Source organism: Pteropus medius, unplaced genomic scaffold (genome assembly GCF_902729225.1).
Source record: "Pteropus medius unplaced genomic scaffold, Ma_sr-lr_union100, whole genome shotgun sequence".
NCBI lineage: Eukaryota > Metazoa > Chordata > Mammalia > Chiroptera > Pteropodidae > Pteropus > Pteropus medius.
This window is the reverse complement of record NW_024347793.1, coordinates 50,774-70,635: the sequence shown is the minus strand read 5'-3', so window position 1 is coordinate 70,635 and position 19,862 is coordinate 50,774. Positions and strand designations below refer to the sequence as shown.

Below are 19,862 nucleotides of genomic sequence, written 5' to 3'. Positions count from 1 at the left end.
CCGGCATGCTAATGACGGCCTTCGCTAGCGGTCGGATTGGGTACGCCCTTTCCTTGGGGCGTGGCCATGCAGATGAAGGTCGGCGCGCCGGCCAGCGATTGGCTGTGGCAGCGGCTGAGCCGCGTGGGAGGTGGCTAGAAAAGGCTGCGGGCGGTGCATCAAGTTCGGCTGTGCTCGGCCACTCTCGGGACCAATCAGGACGCTTTGAGGCCTCGCTGGGCGGAGCCTCTTAAAGGGCCAGTAGGCGCGGCGTGGCCTCCTCCTGCCGGATCCCGGAACCTGCGGTGGCCGGATTAGGCCCCGCTCTAGTTGCCATGGGGACGGCGGCAGGTTGCTAGGGAAGGGGTTAAGGACCTTTGGGGCAGCCGCCTGCCCCGGGGCAAGGTGGAACCTGTTCTTAGCACCCTGAAAACCTGTCAGGGAAGTTTCCTGTTTATTGACCGGACTTAGGTTCCCCGATGCCCCGCTGTGCCTGGCCCTGCTATGAGCCAGGGGCTTCTGAAGGCAGGAGTTGCTTTTCTTCCTGTGCAACAGGGACATTGCAGGATGTCGAGGACCAGGAGGATGAGATGCTGTGAAGCTGAGACCAGGAGCTGAGTCAGGCGGATCAGGAGCTGGGCTGCAAGCATTTGGGAAAAGGTGGTGGGACAGGAAGGTTGCTAGGACCTCGTGAAGATGGAAGAGCAGGAAGCTCTCCCCTGGGATCTTGGGGACCCCCCGGAGCAGTAGCCTGGTCTTCTCATGGCCTGGGCTGGGGCTACGTCTGCTTCCGGAATGCCAGAATCGGTCACTGGGTGCTCACGATAGACCATTAGATTTTAAACTATCTGCCGACATCACCTCATCTCCCTCCACTCTCCCCCTCCTCCATGTTCCTCAAATATGTCCGTTTCATTCATTCCCACCTCTGGGCCTTTCCACTCGCTGTTCTCGCCTCCTGGCGTGTGCATCCCCCAGATCTGCCTGGCTCACAGCTTGACCTCCTCAGGTCTTTGCTCGAATATCACCTCTGGGCGAGGCTTTCCCAGGCTTGTACCCCACGTCATACACCCTGTCTTATTTTTTCTCCATATGTCCGTTTCCTCCATCCCCAGCACCTAGAACAGTTCCCATAGGAGCTGCTCAATACATACATATTCGTTGAATAAACGAATGAATCCTTTCTATTTCTAAACAGGCAGGTGCGGCTGCTTTGTAAAACAGTCTGGCAGCTCCTCAAAGGGTTAAATAAACATGGAGCCACCATGCAATCCAATAGCTTCACTCCTAGCTATCCACCCAAGAGAACTGAAAACACTTGTCCACACAAAAACCTGTGCAAGAATGTTCACAGCAGCAAGATTCGCAATAGCCAAAAAAGGAGAAGCAACCCAAATGCCCATCAGTTGATTAACAGACAAACAAAATGTGGCCCAATGGAAGAGTATGTGGAAGAGTGGAATATTATTGGCCATAAAAATGAATAAATTTCTGATTTACGCTACAACAGCTGTGAACCTCGAAACATGATGCTCAGGAAAAGATGCCAGTCACAAAAGACCACACAGTGTAAGATTCCATTTATATAACATATCCAGAACAGGCAAATCGGTTGAGACAGAGAGTGTATTCCTGGTTGCCTAGGGATAAAGAATTAGTGGAATAGGCATGGTGAGTGACCGCTTATGGGGTGAGGGTTTTTGGGGGGTGATTAAAATGTTCTAAAAATAGACTGCGGTGATGGTTTGTGTGATTCTGTAAACATACAAAAAAGCACAGAGTTGTATACTTTGAAGGGAGGTGTTGTGTGGTATGTGAGTTAAATCTGGCTAAGAGGATGAATATGCCCTGGAATCTTGATGGATCCACGTTCCAGATCCTGCTCTGTTGCTTCGTCGGCTGTGTGATCTCCCATGCCTCCCTTGCCTCTCTCTCTGCTGGATTAAAAACAATCCTTGGGAGGCCTCCGCCCTGGAAGTCAGGAAAGACCTTCAGAGCCCTGCCTCTTTTGCTTGATTGACAGATTTGGTGTTGCCATAGAAACCATTTTCCACTCCCGAGGTACTACAAAAGGAATTCAGGATTCTTCCTGCACATCAGAAATAAATGAAAGGTTTTGAGGCTGGTTTTGAAAGCAGTTTATAGCTCCTTGGCACCAAGAAAAATGCCTTGCTACATGGGTGTTTTCTAGGAAAAATAAAAGCGTATTCTTTCCAATTCATGTGATCCATACACAGCCCCGCCAACGAGCAGCGTTTATGCAATGCTACTTAGATCCTTCATACGTTTATCTAAAAGAGTATCCTTTTTGCCCCCAAATTATAAATTGGTTTTTCTTGTCAACATGAAGCAGTCTGAAGGCGTATAATTTTGTGTTAGTTTCTTTGCATTCATTTCTGCGCTTCATTTGGAAGTTTTTTTTTTTACTATGAAACCGGGAAGAGTGTCCCAATCTATTGCCCTAGAAATCCGAGATCCATTGAAAATACAAACGAAATTTATTGTCTCACAGTTCGGGGAGCTGGAATTCCAAGATCAGGACTTGATCAGGATCGGTTCCTACCGAGAGTTGTAGGAGAGAAGTTGTTCCGTGCTGTCTCCCAGCTGCTGGTGGTTTCCTGGCAATCGTTGGCATTCCTCGGCTTCTAGAATCATCGTCTCACCTCTGCCTCTGTCATCACATGACGTTCTCCCTGGGCACGAGTCTGGGTCCAAATTTCCGCTTTGCGTAAGACACCAGTCATACTCTTACTGGGGCCCAGCCTACTCCAGTGTGACTCAACTCATTGCATCTGCAACCACCCTGTTCCCAAATAAGGTCATATTCTGAGATCCTGGGGGTTAGGACTTCCTCCTCTGAATTTTGTGGGACACCATGCAAAGCTGATCATATGCACACACACGCACACGTGCAAATGCCTATAAAAGATACGCGGTCGGATCTTGCTTTTGTGAGCGTATTCTCTCTTGCTGCAAACATCAACCTGAAATCTCCCTTCACGCTATAACCTTTCTCCTAGTGCCCTTATGTGTCAGGTGTTCAGCAGTGCCTCAGTCCCTCTGACGCTGGCTGGGTGACATTCCTCAACGGGACTGGACCACCGCCTGTTCAGCGAGTCCTGACTGATACACAGTAGGGTCCTTTCCCGTGTCACAGCCCTGGCTGTTGTTGGCGCTGGATGAGGAAATAGTCCTGACTCTGTAGGAAAGGCAGACGAATGTCTCCTCTCTGCTGTCTGCGGCCCATGGACTGCTTTCTCTGCGTAGGTAGGAAGTCACGAAATGAATGGGCCGTGGCCCTTCCCATTTACATGTTTAATGCTTATTTGCCAACACGGGGGTTCAACTCTTCTCGACCCCCAGGAAAAATCAGGGTGTGGGTGTGCGCCGTTCTCCCGGGCTGCCCCAACCCTCCTGGGGCTTTTTTTCACATAGCGAATTTAATACAGGGGATCGTTTTAACTGGTGTTGAAAGGCTGAGAACGAAATGGGGAAGTACAGGAGTAGGTAGCAGCTGCTGGAATGAAGGGGCGTGGGGACAGAGTTCTCAGGCCTCCGAAGAGGGTGCACCCTGTTGCTGCTGCTGTTGCTGGACCCTCAGATGCTCAGGGAGGTGGCGCCAAACCCCAGCTGTGTGACTTGAGCAACTCATCAAAACTGTCTCAGTTCGCCCTTCTGTGAAGTGGGACAGTAACTACCTTCATGAGGCTGGTGAAAGGATTTACTGAGTTTAATTCTCACCTGGCGCTCAGAGCTGGGCCTGGCTAGTCCATGCTGCGTAAAGCCTTAAGCTACTCTTGTCCACCAAGAATCAAACCCCTGTTGCAGAGAATTTTCTAGTGCAGGGCTTTCAATCCAGGGGCGATTTAGCCCCCCGGGGGATACTGGGCGATGTCTAGAGGCGTTTTTGGTTGTCCCGGTGCCGGAGGAGGGATGCTGCTGGTGCCGAATGGGGGGAGGGCGGGGATGCTGTGACGCTCAGGAGAGCCGCCTGCCACGTGCTCCGCCGCCCCCTCAGCCATCCTGTGATCTTAGGACTTTGGTGCTGAGCCTTGAAGTCCTTCCCCTGCTTTCCTCCACTTCCCCCCTCCTGCACCGCTACCTCTGCTCATCCTGGGCCTGGGTCAGAGAGAGAATGAGAGGAAACACCCCACTCTCACTCCCCCCCGCAACACTGGAGGCTGGACCCGGGCCACCAGGACATCTGATCTCTGGCCAGGGAAGAGGGGACGCGGGTTTGGCGTCGGAGGGCAGCTGGGGACGCTCTGGGCATAGCAAAGGCTGCACGGATCGCTCCTGATCCCAGGCCCGTCTATCAGTCTGTCCTGTCCCAGGGCTGGGCACTCATCTATCCTTCCAGATCTCCGTCCTTGTAGCAGGGCGTTCTCTGATCCGCCTGCTCTTCCGACCCTGCTCTTACTCGGGGCAGGTGTGCTGCCCACAGCTGAGGCCTGCCTGGGAATAAGCCGCCCACTCCCACCCCATAGGAGTTTTTATTTGACCCCTCTCCCACCCTCTCTCAAAATTCCCCCTTAGCTCCTTGCTGACCTCGGGGTAAGGTCCTGACTCCTCATCTGCCATTCAGTCAACCTTCTGGGTCTTGTTCCTCCAGCCACAGCTCTGACTGTGGGGGGACTTGGAGTGTCCAGCTCTGTCCCCCTTCCTCAGACTAGAAGTTTCAAATCTTCAGGGCTCCGACATTGCTCAGCACGAAGCCAGATCCACTGAACAAATGAGTCTGTGAAAACAATAAATGAATGAATGACCTGACTCAGAGGCGCCTCCCTGGTTGGCCCCAGAGTCAGGGGCAGCCTCTTCTGCCTTCCCCACAGAGTCAGGGCCAGGAAATAGCTGGCACCAACAGGACCAGGCCCCCCGAGATGTGCTGCCTGCCACGGGGGACTGCCCCACACGGAACGCTGATAGAAGACTGAACACAGAGCCACCGTTTTGCCTTGGGCCAGACCCTCCCCTGCCAGGGAACAAAGAACTCAAAGATATGGGAGGTGCCTGTCGCTCAGTCCTCTGGCCAGCCCTCCGGCTGGGAACGCCAGTCTGGAAAATGGCCGTCAAATGGTGTAAAATCGCCTAGGGGTGTCATGGGATGACAGGAGGCGGGGAATGGCAATGAAAATCCTAAACTGGGATTTTGCAATAGTCTTTCATTTTTAGAAATAATTTTTAGAAGTCTCTCATTTCTCTTGAAGAAATCTAAAGGGAGCTTGACCTACAGGAAGGAAAGAATTGAGGTTCTTATCTTTCCTTATCCCTTTATCTCCTCCAGAGCGGTCAATCCTTATCACCCCTCTTCCCCTGCTCGGTTCTCTCTCTCCAGCCCCGCACCCCACCCACACCCATTGTTCAGGCTCCTTTTCATACAAGTGTGTGGTGCAGTGGGTGGTCTGCGTTAGAGCTGGGGCCGGGCTGGGTGCCCTTGGGCTGCCCGAGCCTCAAGTTCATATGGGGGTTAGTGCTGCGGTCCGGCTGGGCGCCCTTGGGCTGCTCGAGCCTCAAGTTCATACAAGGTTCTCATCTGTTTCCCGATATCTGTGCACATTTCTGATTCTCTGCCCGTATGTCCACCATCCAGTTATTTGACAAATATTTATTTTTTATTTTAATTAAACTTATTGGAGGTGACACTGGTTAATAACATGATATAAATATCAGGTGTATGACTTTATAATACAGCGCCTGTGTACTCCATTGAGTGCTCACCGCCCAAAGTGTAGTCTCCTTCCGTCACATCACCATGTATGTGACCCCCTTGACCCTCTTTGTCCCCACGCCCCCACTCCCCTGCCCCTCTGGTAACCACCATTCTGTGGTCTCAACAGATATTTCTTGAGCTCCTACTATGTGCCGGGCATTGCTTGGGACGATGCGGTGACTTAGACTGCCCTGGTCCCTGCCTCCGAGGGGATCACAGTTCATTGGGGCAGACAGATGGTTACAGCTGCAAGACGGGAGAGCAGATATTAGGTTGTAACGGGGGCAGCCCAGGGCACTGTGGGAGCCTAGAGTGATAACTGACAGCGGACTAGGGGGTGCTCAGAAGTCTTCCGGCCGAAAATATTAAGAGATGACACTTCTATCACTTTTAACACACATCATACCCACTCTAGAGCCGCGGAGACTGAGGCCCCACGAAACTAAGGAACTTGTCCCAGTTGGAACAGCTCGCGGGGGTGGGATTGGTCGGGAACCCATGATTCTGGCCACGCAGTTTAACATCACTGCTGGAGGAGGCCTGGGGGCCCGGGGAGGCCTGCATCCAAAGCTTGTAGGAACTTGTGGTGACCCAGTCGTGGGTGGTCCGTTGGAGGAGACTGGGAAGGGGGCGAGAGCTCGGGCCGGCAGAATGCACGCACCTGACTCACTGTCAGGTGAGCACTGTGCGTCCCTCAGCACCCTCTCCCCTCTCTGGGCGTGCACGCGTCCTGGCCTGTGAAATGGGAGAGGCTTGCTCCGCCTCCCGCCCAGCTGGGATGAGAAAACCCAGGTGGGGCGCTTGGCACAGTTGGCGCTCATTAAATGCCGGCGGGTGTTACGATGATTTATCCCCATTATTATCCTTAATGACTAATTAATTAGAACTAATACGTACTCTCCGCATCCGATTGTGTCTCTCCCGGCCGAGAAGTCACCGGACTCCGAGGAGTGGCGAGCTCGGGCTCGGGCTTCCCCGCAACCCACGCACGCCCCAGCCCACCCCGTTCTCCCCGGCCCATATGAGGCCTCATAAAGCTGCAGGCAGGCTAGGGTAGCGCGGGCCTGGCGGCCGGAGTCTGGGTAAGAGAGCCCATTGCGTCGCCCCTAACTTTGAGGGGTCCAACAAACCCCTAGCAACGTCGGGCGCTAGGACCGCGCGGCTCGGTCGGCGCGGGGTGAAAAGGCCAGGCTAACCCAGGAACCACGCCTACTTCCCCGGTGATTGGCTGTCGGGCCCCGGCGCGCGGCCCCGATTGGTGAAAAAAGCCGCTATTCACGGGATGCTCCGCCCCGCCCCGCCCGGGCCTTAGTCCAGGGTCTTCTGGCTCGGCCGCCACAGGCGCTGTCCGCGGGCGGGGCGGCGGGACGGGGCGGCCGCGGGCGGCAGCGGGGAGAGCCGGACGCACACGGCTGGGGCCCGGTCCTGTTTGCTAAGTGCTGGCCGGTCCGGCCCAAGCCCGGAACGCCGCCATGGGCCCGGGGCCCCCGGCGGCCGCAGCAGGGGCGCCCCCGCGGCCGATGTCCCTGGCGGCGCGGTTGAGCTACGCCGTGGGCCACTTCCTCAACGACCTGTGCGCGTCCATGTGGTTCACCTACCTGCTGCTCTACCTGCACTCGGTGCGCGCCTACAGCTCGCGCGGCGCGGGGCTGCTGCTGCTGCTTGGCCAGGTGGCCGACGGGCTCTGCACGCCCCTCGTGGGCTACGAGGCCGACCGCGCCGCCGGCCGCTGCGCCCGCTGCGGGCCGCGCAAGGCCTGGCACCTGGTCGGTAAGTCACGGCCGAGCCTCCGCCACCTGACTGCTCAGCTGCCCAGCCGCGCTTCCATCTCTGCCCCGTGCCTGAGTCTTTCCCCTCCGTCTGCCCCACGGCTGCTGTCTGACCCGGGAAGACCCCTCCATCTGACTGTTGGTGTGACCCTTCAGTGCCGCTTCTCTTTGTCTGTCTGACCCCCGGGACCCTCTGAAGTCTCTTTGGGTTGGGTCTTACTGCCCAGCGCCTCTTCTGTCAGTCTGTCTGGTCCGGCCTGACCTCTCCATCTGTCTGTGGGGGTGACCACCGGGACAACTCAGTCTGAGTGAGAGTCAGGCTGCCTAGAGTCTCTTCTGTCCGTTTTCCCAATGCGTTCCATCCATCTCCACCCTGATCTCGGGCAGCCTGTCGCTTGGGTGTTTTTCCCCCGCAGTGAGTTACAAGTCAGTACCTGACTGACCAGGATGGGGTCTGCAGGCAGTGGGTCGCCTTCTGGCCTGGGGGTGTTGCCAGCCTCGGGGGCTGTTGGGGATGGGAGGAGGCAGGTCCCAGAGGGGCGGGGTGCCTGACCAGTGCACACCAGTGATAAGGCCTGTGTGTCTGGGCATCCTTTCTCTGCCCGCCCAGGCCCTGGGCTTTGAGATTGGCCCCAGCCACTCTCGCTGCTGTCCCGCCCCCAGCAGGAGCGCGGGCTGCATCCTGGCCTTGGGGGTGCACAGGTCTTTTCAGGAGTCAGGGCCAGGAATCCGGCCACTTGGGGAATTCTGGGCATCAGCTTTCTAGAAGGCAAGAGGGACCAGGCTGGTGTCTTCTTGCCCTTGGGAACAATGAGCAGGGGAGGTAGTGGGTGACAGATCTCCGCGTGGCCTGAGGGTGGCTAGCATCACTGTGGCCGCAGCCTGGGGCCGGATTTCAGGTTTGTCAGGCGAGGACACTAAGGCTGTGCCTGGGCCACTCCAGACTGTAGGAGTCTCAGATCGGGAGTCTCAGTGACTGCGTCATCTGAAAACGAACATTTGAGGTGTCCCTCTGCGGGCTGATGTTGGGTTCGCTTGTAGAGCTGACCCCAGGGTCTCAAAGGCAGTTTTGTTTAGAATAGTAGGGTCAACTCGCTGACATGCAAGCAAGGTGGACCAGAGAGATGAGCAGGGTAATGGGGGGTATGTGAGAATGGCTCCTTTGAGGGGCAAGGGAAACCCCATCTGAGGAGATGGAGCCAGCATGGAAGGGTAGCCCTGGCAGAGGTGGGACCTGTTACCAGCTCAGAGCCCCCAGGCCTGACTCTGCCCCTTCATAGGTGGGAGGACTCGGATTCATTGAGGGTCCCACCTGACCCCAGGAAGAACCTGCAGAGGTAGGGAGGGGTTGGGGGGGTGGGGCTGGAGACATTTTGTAAATAACTGAAGAGTTTATGTTTTTGCAACCCTGGAAGATGGGTGCCCCGACCAGACACCAAGGCCTCCACCGGCACCCCTTCCCCTCTCGGGGTAGAGGGTCTGTTGGGGAGAGGAAGCCAGGGTGGCCCCTCGTGATGCCTGATAAGGTAGGTGACTTAAGCAAAGGTCACCCAGGCACCAGTGCCCACTTCTCTATTTGCTCGAGTCTGTGGGTGGCGATGGACTCAGTCTTTCCCTTAGCAAGCCCTCCGCCTCTCCACCCGGCCCGGAGGATCCTCGGAGCCAGACATGGGCGGGCACTCCTGTGGGGCCCAGGCTGGGGCGGACGCGTGGACTGGCCTTCGTGAGAGAGGAGCAGAGCTCTGGAGGATGGGACACTGGCTTTGGGTTTTGAAGGGTGTGTAGCGGGTACATTTCACACAGTTGAAGGTGCCTGTGCAAGGGCGTGACGTAACGTGGCTTTGAAGCTGCTGGGCTGGTAAGTGGTTCAGAGTAGCAGGATAGGATCTCCAGCTTCCACATACCATGCTCACTTCCCACAGCTACCCCAGGAAACAGATATTTCCATTATCTCCATTTTTTGGAAACCGAAGCCCCAAGAGGCAAAGTCACATGCCCAAGGTCCCCCAGCCAGGCAGCCTGGCACTGACAATGGTTAACCTGGCCTTGGCAGCAGCGGGTTGGAGTCTGGCCTAGACAGCGCAGTCCTCTGACCAAAGTCTGCAACGGGTGCCTGGCCCTGGGGCGCCTCCAGGCCCCCAGCCATCTGCCCCGGATGCCCCTCCCAGTTCCAGAGAAAGAATGGGGCTGGTTTTGGTTTCATTTCCTGGTTCCAGGACTGCAGGGGGAAGCCCAGGGTCTGGGGATGAGGTCACCTTTAGAGCTGGCTCCCTCCTGGCGCAGGGCTGGGAGAGGGAGCTGGGCTCAGAGTCCCGCAGGCTGGATGCTCAGCTCTGCGGCCCACTCAGTGGACCTGTTTCCTCAGCTGAAAAATGAGGATAATGACATCAATAACAGCTGTAATAGAGGCTGTTATTATTCACTCATTCAAGTCGATGGCCGTGGCACCCTGAACGTGCCTGATCCCGTCTGATCTCGGAAGCTAAGCAGGGTCGGGCCTGGTTAGTACCTGGATGGGAGACCACCTAGGAAGACCAGGTGCTGTAGGCGTGAAAAAATAATAATAATAAATACAATAAAATAATTTACTCATTCAAAAGATGTTGATGTGCCGGGCTCCATGCTGGGTCCCTGGGACGCAGAAGAGACTTAGAGACACCTGGTTCCCAGCCGCAGAGTCCACAGTCTGGTGGAGGAGGCAGGCAGGAAGCAGACGCAAGGATTCCTGCATGGGCTGAGGGGTGTGAAGAAAAGAAACGGGGTCCACACAGAGTGTGTTGGGGCAGGAAGGGGACCGCTGGTGACTGAGCTGGTCAGGGAGGACTTCTCTGAGGAGGCGGCATTTGAATTGAGTGCCGAGGGATGAAACGGAGCCAGCCTTGCTAAGGTGTGAGGGGCAGGGCATCTCGGGCAGAGGGCACAGCATGCGCAAAGATCCTGAGGCAGGACTATGCCCTGCATGTGGGAGGAGGCCCGTGTGGCCGGAGCAGAGTGAGGGGAGAGCAGGTGGTGGCGGTGGTGGTGGGGACAGGGACAGGGGCGGGTCGTGTGGGGCCGGGGAAAGGACTCGGCCTTGTTCGGGGCTATTAGAATGTTTTCCAGGGAGAGGTCCTCTGAGGAGCTGATGGGGACACTGGGGCTCGGGGAGGGCAGAGTCCAGCTTCCCTAGTCACGTGACTCCACAGGACCCCTGATAGGAGCTGCGGAGTGGGGTGGGCAAGTTGTGGGTGTCAGTGGTGCGTCTGTGGTGGGCAGTTCTCCAGGGCCCCCCACAGCGCCCTTTCGACCTGCTGCGTGACCTCTCGGGGACCCCCGCTCTCTGCCTCAGTTTCCCCATTTGTCGCAGGGGCCATAAACCTGGGACGCCCTGTCGTGCTGATCCCACACACCCCACTGCGTGACTTTGGGAGGGTCTCTAGCCTTTTTTGTGGTCACACCTGGGGAGCCCTGGGCCACTCTGTGGTCACACCTGGGGAGCCCTGGGCCACTGTGGGGGGAGGCCTAGTGATGTGACGTCCCCGCTCTGCCTACCCACAGGCACCATCTGTGTCCTGCTCTCCTTCCCCTTCATCTTCAGCCCCTGCCTGGGCTGCGGGGCGACCACGCCCGAGTGGGCCGCGCTCCTCTACTACGCGCCCTTCATCGTCATCTTCCAGTTCGGCTGGGCCGCTACACAGATCGCCCACCTCAGCCTCATCCCTGAGCTTGTCACCAACGACCACGAGAAGGTGGAGCTCACCGCTCTCAGGTATCACCTGGGCAGGGCGGGCGCATGCTGAACAGGTGAGGCGGGGCCACCCGGGGCCACCCTCTCTGTGCGGGCCTTGCCAGGCTGGGTGGCCCTGGGCCTCGCAGCTGCAGCTCGTACACCTGTAACGGTGAACCTAACAGAGCAGCTTTGAACATATCATGTCACAGTCCCTGTGGTTAACAGTCTGTCCGCTTAGCTCGGTTTTCTTCACGGTTTCGAGGCTTCAATCACGGCGTCGGCTAGGGCTGGTGTCTCATCTAAGGCCTGGGGTCTCTCTGCCCTACTCACGCAGTTGGTGGCAGAATTCATTTTCTTGCGGCTGTAGAGCTCATGGTGGCTCGCTGACTCTTCTGAGACCCGCAGGAGAGTCAGATCTGAGGGTCCGCTTAAGTTCTTTTCTAGAATCGCCTGATTAGGTCAGGCCCACCCAGGATCGCCTGCCTTAATTACATCTGCAAATCCTGTGCGACAGAATGCTGCGTAAACACGGGAGTGACGTCCCGTCATGCCCATAAGTCCCATCCCCAGGACCAGGCTAGGACCGGAACCGTTATAGAACCCTGCCTGCCACAGGTGGATACAGTTGGTACCCGGCTTATCCATCTGCTTGCTTGAGGTACTAGAGGAGGTTATGCTGAATTCGGTGACCCTCGGAGCATTTATGGAGTGCTTGCTGTATGCCAGGCACAGTTCTACGCCCTTCATGTGACTTACCTTCTTTGACCCTCATGAGAAGCCCAGGTTGTCATGTGCCCAAGGCTGGAGCGAGGTGCCTCTGGGACATATGCAGTAGGAGAAAGGTACAGGAGATGGCAGCTCCAGGCAGAAGGGACAGCACATGCGGAGGTGGCCGCTGAGGCTGGAGCTTAGGGGAGGGCCCAGGCTGGCCGGCAGTCCGTGCCATTAGTGAGTGTCCCTCTGGTCAGGGCAGCGCCTTTGTCGAGGGTCCCGCCCATCTCTACCTCAGCATGTCTGGTCCCCATCGTTTTCCTCCCCACCTGCCTCTGAGTTCCCCATTATGGCCGAGAGCTGCTGCAGGCGCTAACGACAGACAGGGTTGCTCAATGCCCGGGCCCCCAAGGGCTCCAGCTGACAGGGGACAGGCTGGGCCAGGCCAAGCTCTGCAAGTGCTTTATGGCCAACCTCGTGGCATCTTCACTGTCATCTCCGGGGGACGAACTGTTCTCTTTCAGAAAGGGAAACTGAGTCCTGCTGAGATCCAGAGGCTCCCTGCACCCTGCCCTGCCCCAGTGGGGGTACCACGGACGAGCCCCTGGAGGGACATTGCTCTGTGGCCGTAGGCAGGAGCCAGCCCAGATGGTTCTAGGCCGTGGGGCCCTGCCCTGCCAAAGCTCGAGACCTGGGTACCAAGAATTCCGGAATCCTGGCTTCTAAGTACTCGGGGCTTTCAGACTTGGGCTGCAGCCCTGACTGGGCCTGTTCTGCTTCTGCACCCCAGCTCCCTGTCCTGGCAGTCCCAAGTCAGAGTAGTCAATCACCAGGTAACGTGCAGGCTGGGGAAACTGAGGCCAGCAGGACTTCCTTGGGGCCACCTAAGGTTTAGTGGTCGAAATCACCCATTGGCCACAAGCAGCTCTGACTGTGCGGCTGCCTTGGGGAGGAAGTGGCCGTGTGGTTTCCTGGGCTGCCATGCTGAGGCCTTGCCTGTCCCCACCAGGTACGCCTTCACCGTGGTGGCCAACATCACCGTCTATGGCGCCGCCTGGCTCCTGCTCCACTTGCAGGCATCTTCGCACGTGGGGCCCATCCAGGATGTCAGCGACCAGCTGGGGGTCCAGGACGTGCCTGTGTTTCGGGTGAGCTGGGGCTGGGGGCAGGCCGCTGCTGGCCGCGCAGGCCCTGAACGTGGGGCCTGGGCCGTGAGAGCCACCTCTGACCCCGCTCCTGCCCGGTCCCCAGAACCTCGCCCTGTTGGTGGTGGGCATCGGTGCTGTCTTCTCAATACTGTTCCACCTGGGCACCAGGGAGGGGCGCCGGCGGCAGGCGGAGGCGCAGGACGAACACACCCCACTGCTGGCCCCCGCCGCGGCCCAGCCCTTGCTGCTCTGGAAACACTGGCTTCGGGAGCCGGCCTTTTACCAGGTACCATGTGCGGGCAGAGCGCGCTGCAGCGGATGCCGCCTCCCGCCAGGCGGGGCTGCAGGCGGGAATGGCCGGCAGAGGGGCAGACGTTGCTGACCTGTCACTGCTGTCTTCTCCCTGACCAGCAGTCGCCACCAGTGGGTCAGGTGCCAGCTGCAGCCAGCCCCCCGTGGCCCCTGCTGGCGGGAGTACAGGGCCTGACATCTGCACCGTCCCTTTGCCCACAGGTGGGCCTGCTGTACATGAGCACGAGGCTCATTGTGAACCTGTCCCAGACGTACATGGCCATGTACCTCACCTACTCCCTCAACCTGCCCAAGGTGAGCCAGGCAGGGCAGGGTGGGGTGGTACAGCGGGCGCCGAGCCTGAGCAGCCCACCTGACGTGCCCACGCCCACTCTGCCCAACAGAAGTTCATCGCCACCATCCCGCTGGTGATGTACCTCAGTGGTTTCTTCTCCTCCTTCCTTATGAAGCCGGTCAACAAGTGGATCGGGCGGCACGTGAGTACGCGGGCTGGTGGGGACGGCAGGAGTACCACAGACGAGGTCCCTTAGACGCTCAGAAGCCAGGTGATCCCAGGCCACGGCGTCCACACCTTGTAGAGGCCTCGTGTCTGGGACCTGAGTTCTAGAATCCTGGCTTCTGAGTGTCTCGGGCCTACAGAGCTCTAGAACTTTCTGTGCCGACCAGTATGTCATCCACGGTGGCTTTTGAGTACCTGAGATGTGGCTAGCGTGACTGAGGAACTGAATACCCCATTTTGTCTGATTTTACTTAATCTGCACTTAGACATAAAGGCACCTGTCTCTAGGATGTCGGCTCCCTGGTGTGGTCAGAGCTAGGGGCTCCTTAGGGATGGTCCAGCTTGACCCGCTCACTCTCTGGGGTTGGGGGTGGCAGTGGACGGAGGCCAGAGGGCAGGCACTGGGCTCGCAAGCCACCTAGCGAGGCAGGCCTGATGCCCGTCTCCTCTGCAGATGACCTACTTCACGGGCCTCCTGCTGATCCTGGCCTTCGCGGCCTGGGTGGCGCTGGCAGATAGGCTGGGTGTGGCTGTGTATACAGTGGCTGTGCTGCTGGGCATGGGCTGTGCCACCATCCTCGTCACCTCCCTGGCCATGACGGCTGACCTCATTGGCCCCCACACGGTAGGGCTACTGGACAGGGCCGGTGGGGGTGGGGACCGGGGCCCAGGCCACGGTGCTGACCTCTCCGCCTGTGTCCCCTCAGCACAGTGGAGCCTTCGTGTATGGCGCCATGAGCTTCTCGGATAAAGTGGCCAATGGGCTGGCAGTCATGGCCATCCAGGGTCTGCATCCCTGCTCGTGAGTGCGACTCATTCATTCATTCATTCATTCATTCATTCATTCGAGAGTACTGAGCATGTGCTGTGTGGCAGGCGACGCTCCAGGTCTGGGTGTTTGGTGTGGACAAGAGATCCCACCTGGTGGGTGTCGCAGGCCAGGGACACCTGGCCGTGACCTCGGGCACTTTACTTACTATTCAGCAAACCCCGGACTCCTGCTAGCGGGGGCTGAGGACACGGCCTACAGCTGTATTGGAATGTGAGTGGGCAGGGCTATGGGGAAGCCAGAATCCACATCACGCAGACCTGGGCTTCCGGACCGATGGTTCTAGACCACCACGTGCTCGCCTTGTGGAAGGCCAGGATCTGGGAACCAGAGCCAGCCTGGTCCTCTGTCCTCGTGGAGCTGGGGGCAATGCCAGCCATGGTAGTCACATAAACATGGTCCAGACTAGTGGCCAGGGGCATGAAGGACACCACACACAAAGGCCCGGCTGGGGCAGCAGGTCAGGGAGGATTTCCTGGAGGCGGCAGCATTGGTCCTGAGACCTGGTGGGAATCAGTGAATTCTAGACAAGTAGGAGGAACAGCCAGTGCAAAGGCCCTGGGGCAGGCCCGTGCCTGGCATGCTGGACAAACAGAGAGGACGTCCATGAGCATGGGGAGGGGACAGGGCAGGCCAGGCAGGGCCTGGTGGAGGGCTATGGGCCGAGGAGTGGGAGGGCCTGACTTGGGTGCTCAAAGGTGCCCTTGGTGACTGAAGTGAGGGCTGGCGCTTGGGGACCAGGGTGAGAAGCGTCTGCACTGGCTGCAGTATTGGGCGTGGGAGAGAAGAGGTTCAGTGCTGTGAAGGCGCTGCCTGCAGCTCAGGTGGGGCGACCTGGCCGTGTGTGGGAGGTCCAGGCTGGAGGAAGCCAAGTGTCCACTCATCTGCGCTGTCCCCCCACCCCAGCTCGGAACTCTGCTGCAAGGCCTGCGTGGGCTTCTACCACTGGGTAATGGTGGCCGTGACGGGCGGCGTGGGCGTGGCCGCCACCCTCTGTCTGTGCAGCCTCCTCATCTGGCCCATCCGCCTGCGTAGCTGTGAGTTGTAGGCTTCCCTCCAACCCCCCAGATCCCAACCTGGCCATGCGGGGGAGGGCCGGGGCCAGGGCCAGGGCCAGGGCAGGCCCCACGCTCACCGACCCACCCATCTCTTGCAGGGGCCCCTGGAGCCCAGCCCTGACGTCCCCCCAAGGCCTCCTGCCCAGTGCAAAGGACTGCGACCACACACATTCCACGCCCTGCTCCTCAGGTCCCCACCCCTCCTTCCTGGCCCAGCTGTGGAGTCAGCGGGTGAGGGCAGGACCCCGGCTGGGGCGATAGCTGGCTAGGCTCTCTGGTATCCAGGGGCCCACGGGTTTAGGGGTGCCCCGGCCTAACGGACAACCGGGGGTACCATGTTGCGTGAGGCAGGGTGTGTAGGTCCTGGGGCCCGGCTGGGGTCTCCCCTCAGGGACAGCGTCGTCGCCGAGCCCTTCTGGAGCGGGGGCTGGGGAGCCCAGCCCCGGCTCCCTGCTCCCAGGATGCTGCTGATGGTGAATAAAGAGCCGCCCACACGAGGACTGGCCTTAGCTGTCTGCCTGGGCCCCGGGCGGGGAGGGCAGTGGCTGCCCTGCACCTGTGCCGCTGGGGACTTGCTGGAGACTCCCTTTTTTACCTGACCACCCAGCGCCCTGGGCCCCAGATGTGGACAGAAGCCCAGGAAGAGGCGTGGCGTCCCCGCAGAGGGACAATCTTTATCAGAGGGTGGGCGTGTGGACAGCGGGGGGCCGCTGGCCGATGGCCGGGCAGTAGGGTTCCAGGTCCCACTGCCGGTAGTTCTGGGTGGTGTAGCGTGGCCGCTGCTGTGCTGACAGGTCGGGCACGTAGTCGGATACCCTGCCCAGTGGCTCCACCCCGTACCGGTGCCTGTTGACCACTGTGGGGCAGGACCTGAGTCACCTCCTGGCCCCAGCTTCCTGGCCCCAGGCAGTTTCACCCCCAGTGCCCGCGACCCTGGCCTCACCATATTCCTTGCCCCGGATGGGTCTGTCTTTCCACAGCATGGTCCCCCACCGTGTGCTGGGGGCCCTGTGCTGGGTGGGCACGATGGGGTCGTACCAGGCGGTCTCCCGGAGGTGCTGGGTGTAGGCTGCGGGAGAGTGGGAGGGAGGTCGTCTCTGGCCCTTGCTCTCCCTTGGGGCTGGCCCGGATCAGGGCGGGCAGGCCTGGCACTCACCCGAGGGCATGCTGCGCTCCCGGTGGCCGTAGCATCCTTGCCAGTGGGCGTAAGCCTCACGGTAGGGGCTGTCCAGGGACCTGGGGAGCGTGTACCAGGCTTCGCGGAAGTCCGAGTTGGTTAGGCCTGTGTACCATGACTGGCCGGCCGCGTCTCGTCCCATGGGCGTGTACTTCCAGCGCACTGCCTGTCTGATGGCCGGCGTCCAGCGGGGCCCCGCCAGGGATAGGTAGTCATCACTGAGGGCCAAGGGAGGGGACAGGCTGAGCCTGGGGCTGTCCCCTGCTCATCTCTAGGATGGGCCTTTTACCCCCTTTGCCACGTCGCGGCATCGAGGGAGCGAAGGCCTGGCCTGCCCTGTGGGGCCTTCTCCATCTCAGCTGCGAGTCCCAGAGTGGGAGGCCCCCTCCTCTGTCACGTCCTCCCATGAACCTCTCAACGTTTCGGCTCTCCTCGACTCTCCCCCAGGGGACTCCAGGCAATGGGGTACAAAAGCTGTGGCCACTCCTGGGCTCCTAAAGTCCTTGTCCAGCCTCTCACGTGCAGGCCCCTTCCTCTGGGAAGCCCCCCCGGCCTGGAGGCACACCGGGAAGACATGGTCTCAGCTGAGCGAGAGGCTTGAGGAGACCATGGGGGGGTCATGTCATCATCCACCCAGTCATCAGGGACCAGCTGAGGGTGAGGACGAGCTCACAGTTAAAGGACAAACTATGTAACTACACATTTGTGCCTGTTCCGGGGCCTCTGGTGCCAGAGCCTGTCCTAGGCTGCGAGCACCAGGGTTTCCCCGAGGAGGTGGTGGCCCACTCCAGGTGGAGAGAGTGACGTGCACAGGCCCAGAGGCAGCAGAGGACGGTTTAAGGGACAGAGAGGCCGCAGTGCAGACAGGTTAGTGAAAATGGGCTGATGGCAAAAATCAAACCTCAGTAAATTCCCATTAAAACTAAACATGAGAAAAAGCGGAAAACCCCGAAGTTGGCGAAGCTGCAGGGAAACCTGCTCAAGCAGAGAGCGTGGATGGCGCTTCCCCCCAGAGGGCATCTTGGCAGCACTCCCGCCCAGAGCCAGGCGAGCGTGTGCTCTTTCCCGTGAGCTCGGTCTTGGGACTCGCCTGGGGTGGAGCTGGCGCCCCAGGATGACCCCAGCAGGCCACTGACTGGACGCCTTCATCTCTGCCGCGGAGCCCAGCTCAGTCCTCGCTCGGCATCAAAACCAGAAACACGCCTCAGAAAAGGTGGGACGAGCCGGGTCGGTTCTGGACACCAGCCTCAGGGATCTGACGCAGACTGGGTTTGCCACCCAGAGGGACAGATCAAGATCGCCTGGGGTGTCCCGAGCTCTGAACATACAATGACTGTCCGCCCGCCCCAGCCTGGACTGCCCCGATCATCCCCGCGGCCTTCCAGAAGTGGCCAGTGCGTGTGCCCTCCGGGACAGAAACGTGGGAGCCTGCTGCCCTTTCTAAAATTTTCTTGGAAATGGAGTGGCGTGAAGAGCACTCATGGATCAGCTTTTGTTTTCACTGCTGCTGAATATTCACTGTAACTGACTGGGAATCGCCTGTTAATGGGTGCTCTACAGGGCTGGGTGTCCCCCCAAATTCACATCCACCGGGAACCTCAGAACGTGACCTGATGTGAACAGGGTCTTAGCGGGCAGCTGCTGAGGCCACAGTGGGTTAGGGTGAGCCCCAGTGTCCCTGTAGGGAGAGGGGACTCTGGACACACACGAGAGGTCACGGGGAGACTGAAGCAGAGATGGGGTAGTGCGTCGACAAGACCAGGGACCCCAAGGTCTGCCAGTGGGTCGTCGGAACCGGGGAGAACACGGAGCAGGTTCTCCCTCACGGCCTTGGGAGGAATTAGCCTTGATCCTGGATCAGCTTCTGGCCTCCAGAACTGGGAAAGAATAAACTTCTGGTGTTTGAGCTGCCTGGCCTGTGGTGCTGTGTCACAGCCGTCCCAGGACACTCCTGGACCCCTAGTTAGTTCCTCAGCGTGCCGTGTGGGTGTGCGTGCCACGCACAGCAGCAAGCACCGGTGACACCCCGCTCCTCCCTCACCCCCGCCGGTCTCCAAGCCTGCCTTGCTCTGACCGCCGGCGAGAGGCGATGCCAGCAGCAGCCAGGACCAGGCAGCGCCCCTTTCGGGAAGAATCAGTGACAATGAGAGAAGCCACACCAAACCCTGTCACACCCCAGACCCAGAGGCCGAGTCTGGGGGCAGGACAGGCACTCACTCACCTATAGAGAGATGCCGGGAAGTCCACCTCGAGGGTCCCCTGGGGGACGCAGGACCGGGCAGCCTCCCGCCTCAGGGTCTGCATGTCTGCCTCTGGGCTCCCGGCTGCTCTTGCCTAGGAGGGCTGTGGGGCCATTGTTGACAGCGACAAAGGCCACCTCTTGGTGTCCTGGCAACGGTGCTGGGGGCCCTGGCCACGGTGCTGGGGGCCCTGGCCCCTGTCCAGACCACGCCCTCCTGCCCCAGCAGGAGCGGGTGAAGGAAGGAGCTGGGGCCGGGCCTGTGCGGTTCGGGACTCAGCGCTCCCACTGCTCCTCAGCCCCCTCCCCACATCACGGCATGGGTCCCCGAATCACACGGAGCTTCTGAATTTCACTCCCGCATCCTCGGCCTCGCCTTTCCAGGTGCTCAGGCCGGGACTGTCCCCCCCGCCCCCAGTACCTGCCTCCTCACCCCGCACTCATCCAGTCTTCATCTATTTTCAAAACACATCAGAGCAAAACTCTCCACACAGATGTTCACAGCCGCGTGATTCACAATAACCAAAGCGGAAACAACCCAAATGGCCGTTGACTGAATGAACACAGCGAGGCCCACCCACACGCTGGAACGTCACTCGGCCGTGAAAGGGCGCGATGTGCTGACGCCACATGGACAGACGTCAAACACGACGCTCAGTGAGACGCCAGACACGGTGTGTGATTCCATTTATGTGACACGTCCAGAACAGGCACATACAGAG

General features: G+C 59.1%; 2 protein-coding genes, 2 long non-coding RNA genes and 1 pseudogene across 7 annotated transcripts; 3 read left to right on the top strand and 2 right to left on the bottom strand.

The window, feature by feature from the left end:
- The first annotated feature begins 3 nt into the window (after positions 1 to 3).
- LOC120615362 (uncharacterized) lies at positions 4 to 1,539 on the top strand. The gene is made up of 2 exons (XR_005656247.1): positions 4 to 40; positions 535 to 1,539. It is a non-coding gene; the product is annotated as an uncharacterized LOC120615362 (long non-coding RNA).
- Positions 1,540 to 2,368: 829 nt separating this feature from the next.
- LOC120615361 (uncharacterized) lies at positions 2,369 to 6,853 on the bottom strand. Of its 4 annotated transcripts, none has more exons than XR_005656244.1 (4): positions 6,587 to 6,853; positions 5,798 to 5,935; positions 4,528 to 4,717; positions 2,369 to 3,238 (listed from the first exon to the last, which is right to left on the bottom strand). It is a non-coding gene; the product is annotated as an uncharacterized LOC120615361 (long non-coding RNA). The 4 variants fall into 4 exon arrangements; XR_005656245.1 differs by having other exon boundaries at positions 5,836 to 5,935; XR_005656243.1 differs by lacking the exon at positions 5,798 to 5,935.
- A 185-nt stretch (positions 6,854 to 7,038) lies between these two features.
- Positions 7,039 to 18,807, top strand: MFSD12 (major facilitator superfamily domain containing 12). The gene is made up of 10 exons (XM_039878329.1): positions 7,039 to 7,459; positions 10,996 to 11,206; positions 12,888 to 13,026; positions 13,130 to 13,312; positions 13,540 to 13,632; positions 13,722 to 13,814; positions 14,292 to 14,462; positions 14,545 to 14,639; positions 15,573 to 15,703; positions 15,823 to 18,807. Exons 1-10 carry the CDS (start codon positions 7,162 to 7,164, stop codon positions 15,843 to 15,845), a joined length of 1,437 nt encoding a protein of 478 aa, XP_039734263.1. The 5' UTR covers positions 7,039 to 7,161; the 3' UTR covers positions 15,846 to 18,807.
- Positions 9,890 to 10,008, top strand: LOC120615489 (uncharacterized; annotated as a pseudogene).
- Positions 16,376 to 19,309, bottom strand: TEKTIP1 (tektin bundle interacting protein 1). The gene is made up of 4 exons (XM_039878331.1): positions 19,123 to 19,309; positions 16,881 to 17,119; positions 16,668 to 16,793; positions 16,376 to 16,580 (listed from the first exon to the last, which is right to left on the bottom strand). Exons 1-4 carry the CDS (start codon positions 19,203 to 19,205, stop codon positions 16,402 to 16,404), a joined length of 627 nt encoding a protein of 208 aa, XP_039734265.1. The 5' UTR covers positions 19,206 to 19,309; the 3' UTR covers positions 16,376 to 16,401.
- Between the last annotated feature and the right edge of the window lie 553 nt (positions 19,310 to 19,862).

Excerpts from the sequence above, each read along its gene's own strand:
- MFSD12 (XM_039878329.1), top strand. The coding sequence starts at position 7,162 with ATGGGCCCGGGGCCCCCGGCGGCCGCAGCAGGGGCGCCCCCGCGGCCG. Across the intron at positions 11,207-12,887 it reads GTGGAGCTCACCGCTCTCAG|GTACGCCTTCACCGTGGTGG; the intron begins GTATCACCTGGG and ends TGTCCCCACCAG. Across the intron at positions 14,463-14,544 it reads ACCTCATTGGCCCCCACACG|CACAGTGGAGCCTTCGTGTA; the intron begins GTAGGGCTACTG and ends GTGTCCCCTCAG.
- TEKTIP1 (XM_039878331.1), bottom strand. The coding sequence starts at position 19,205 with ATGCAGACCCTGAGGCGGGAGGCTGCCCGGTCCTGCGTCCCCCAGGGG. Across the intron at positions 17,120-19,122 it reads TTCCCGGCATCTCTCTATAG|TGATGACTACCTATCCCTGG; the intron begins GTGAGTGAGTGC and ends CTTGGCCCTCAG. Across the intron at positions 16,581-16,667 it reads CATCCGGGGCAAGGAATATG|TGGTCAACAGGCACCGGTAC; the intron begins GTGAGGCCAGGG and ends CCTGCCCCACAG.